The sequence below is a fragment of the Solanum pennellii genome, chromosome 9 (assembly GCF_001406875.1).
Source record: "Solanum pennellii chromosome 9, SPENNV200".
NCBI classification, from domain to species: Eukaryota; Viridiplantae; Streptophyta; class Magnoliopsida; order Solanales; family Solanaceae; genus Solanum; species Solanum pennellii.
Window position 1 is genome coordinate 23,654,731 of NC_028645.1, and position 3,112 is coordinate 23,657,842.

Below are 3,112 nucleotides of genomic sequence, written 5' to 3' on the forward strand. Positions count from 1 at the left end.
TTTCCCCCCCCCCCCCCCCGAGAAAAAAGTAATGGACTCCAGAAAATATGTGCCGATTCACTACTTCATCAATAAAGAATAAGAAAATATGTGCCTATTCACAGTGTTATCAAAGGCGAAAAGCACAACTCTAAGGTCCTTTGGGGCATTAAGCGCAAATAAAGTGTGCTTTAATGAAAAAAGGTGCAAAGGGAGAAAAAAATACAAATATATATGTTTAGTCCAAAATTAATTACAAATATATGACCAATGAAATTGAAAAAAATTATGATGAAGTGAATTATCAATTGTTTAGTGTCACTTCTTCAGAAGAGTCTCATTGGCAAGGAAAGTCTGCCGTAGAACCTTGAGGATGACACTGAAGCGCACATAAAGTGAGGCGAAGCGCTCAATACGTTTTGAGCCTCACTTCAGGGCTTAAGTGTGCTCTGACTACACTGCGCTATTCATTATTTTTTTAAATTAAGTTCTGCCATGCATTTCCTGTATGACTGGATAAACTTTTCTGAATCTAATTGTTACAGTTCATAGCAGAAAGCCCTGAAGAGTAATGATTTTTTATTTATTTTTTTGGAAAAGGTGAAGGTTAAGAGTGTAATGAGTAGTTTAGTGCCATTTTTTGAACACAAAATTCTAATTACATGTATTTTCTTTTTCTTTTTCTTCTATGCGTTCATGCTTTCACTAAATGGGTCAGTCTTGCATAAACATGAATGATGATATTAGGGTGTCAAATGGACGGGTTGGGCTGAATTTGGACTTGTTAAAATGGTCTTAGTTAATGACCTGCCCAAAAGTTAACTTGGGGTAATGGGTTGGGCTGAAATAGGCTAAAAATCGGGTCATAACCCAACCCAATTCTTACTTTGTTTGAGTACCTAATAAAACTTTTTCCCTTATATTGTGACTATATATAACATGTCGTTAAAAAATGTTTATTTTAAATATTTAAACAAAGTTCCTCATGGGTCAATCTGGGTTGCATATCAGCCCAGTTTCAAACTGGGCTGAATTACGTGATGCTTTCTTCAAATAGCTGCCTATGTGATGATTGCTTCAAATAGCCGCCTACGTGATGATTGCTTCTGTTTCTTTTGAAGATGTTCTTTCACTTTACTGTTTCCAAACTTTTCCCAGCATTCTAAGACTTCTCCCCCCTGTTTTGCAATGTGATTACATTGAAGCAGATCTTGGTTGAGGTTGCTAATGATAATTCAGCTGGTGGTGTGAATTCTTTTCATGAAAATGGAACGGCAGATAATGGAACTGTGGCTCTTGTGAAACCATCTCAGCCTAACTTCTCAAATGCCGAAGGGTTGTCTCTGAGTAAAGGTTCAACTAGAAATGGCACAGCAGAGTTGTCGCAGTCACAACAACTTGCTTCTTCAGGAACAGACAAGACCTACGGGAGCAGTGGTGTTAGTACAAGGGGATCTGCTTGTGGTCTTACAGGCTTGTTGAACCTTGGGAATACTTGCTTCATGAATAGTGCCATACAATGTCTTGTTCACACTCCAGAATTTGCTCGGTACTTTCGAGAAGATTATTATCAGGAGATAAATCGGCAGAATCCTCTGGGGATGGTTGTAAGTTTCAAGAATATCCTATTTGAAAAGTTTCTCAAATTTGATCTTGGACAGGTGAAAATTTTACTAAGAACCGTATTATTTGCTCAGTCATAAAAATTGCTATATGGTAAAATGTTTTAGCAAGTGTATACATACCTGGAGGTGGCTGGGATACTGAAAAATCTGTCAAACTAAATCTGGTGGGGACGTAGGTGGGCTGGGCACTATCTGATTAATAATTTAGTCGGAAAATTTATTGACTTTTGACTTCTAATCTAAATGTGTAGGGTGAACTGGCTTTGGCATTTGGTGATTTGCTACGAAAATTGTGGGCACCAGGGCGCACTCCAGTTGCCCCTCGTCCTTTTAAGGCAAAGCTTGCTCGCTTTGCCCCACAATTTAGTGGATACAACCAGCATGACTCTCAGGTGGAGTAAATTATCAGAAATTATCCCCACTTTAACCTTCTATGAATCGGGTTTCCTTTACACTCAATTCTTCTCTTCAGGAACTCCTTGCGTTTTTGTTGGATGGACTTCACGAAGACTTAAATCGTGTTAAACACAAGCCTTACATAAAATCAAAAGATGCAGATGGCCGACCAGATGAAGAAGTTGCTGATGAATATTGGGCAAATCACATTGCCCGAAATGATTCCATAATTGTGGATGTATGCCAAGTGAGTAACATATTGCGAGAAAATGTTAATACCTGACTAATGATGGGTGATACACTTTGCTTCTGGGTCTGCCATTTCAATTGACTAGTTGGGTGAGAAAGAAATTTTATTATTTAGAAGATTGGTTGATCTAACTCTGAACTGCTGAGACTCTTCATTTTTGATGCCGCACCCGTATCAACACAACGTGGGTGTGGAATTCGTACATGATTTGATCAATTGATTTTGGATACTTTGACCAAAATCAAAGGAGAAATTCGATACAAATATCTGTGATTTCTGTAATCCAAACAAAAGCTTAGGGGAAATTGAAGGAAACAAAATTAGCTTGTATATATAAATTTGCATGTCAGTCTTTTTCTCTTTTTTATCTTCTAGGATTCTATGCTTGATCAATATTTTCTCCTCGGAATACCGTGTAAGTTTCTCAGATAATGTCTCACAATTTCGCCATATAACTCTATTTTGAGATATTTGAAATTTGAATTATGTTTGGCCGAATCCCCTTACCCGCATCCTTACCTGGATCCATACCCCCGAATCTTAAAACTTTTGGATCATGAAGGATCCGGCCTCTAGATCCACATCTGTATCGACACCGGCACCTAAGTCCGAGCAACTTAGTTGTGACCAACTAAATGAATTACTTGATCTTTGATTTGCTATATATTTCTGCTTCTGTGAAGTTCACTTTGCTTTGAAATGATAAAATGTGGACCTAAGCTTGACATTTTTCTTTACTGTACTGTACTTCTGTTATAGTCCAGGTTTTCTTTCTTCAAAAATATCAAGGGCTATTTTCATTCCTCAAGCAAGCAGTTTCAATTTTGTTTAGCCCTTCAAGAGCAAAATCTAGCGCCGCCCC

The 3,112-nt window shown here is 37.9% G+C and overlaps 1 protein-coding gene across 2 annotated transcripts in view; it reads left to right on the top strand.

The window, feature by feature from the left end:
• LOC107031377 (ubiquitin carboxyl-terminal hydrolase 5) overlaps window positions 1-3,112 on the top strand; it is a 16,206-nt gene that overhangs the window by 9,935 nt on the left and 3,159 nt on the right. For both annotated transcript variants that reach the window (XM_015232721.2, XM_015232722.2), the window contains exons 6-8: window positions 1,188-1,586; window positions 1,856-1,996; window positions 2,077-2,247. In XM_015232721.2, coding sequence (XP_015088207.1) covers window positions 1,188-1,586; window positions 1,856-1,996; window positions 2,077-2,247 — 711 coding nt within the window. The remainder of the gene's footprint in view (window positions 1-1,187; window positions 1,587-1,855; window positions 1,997-2,076; window positions 2,248-3,112) is intronic.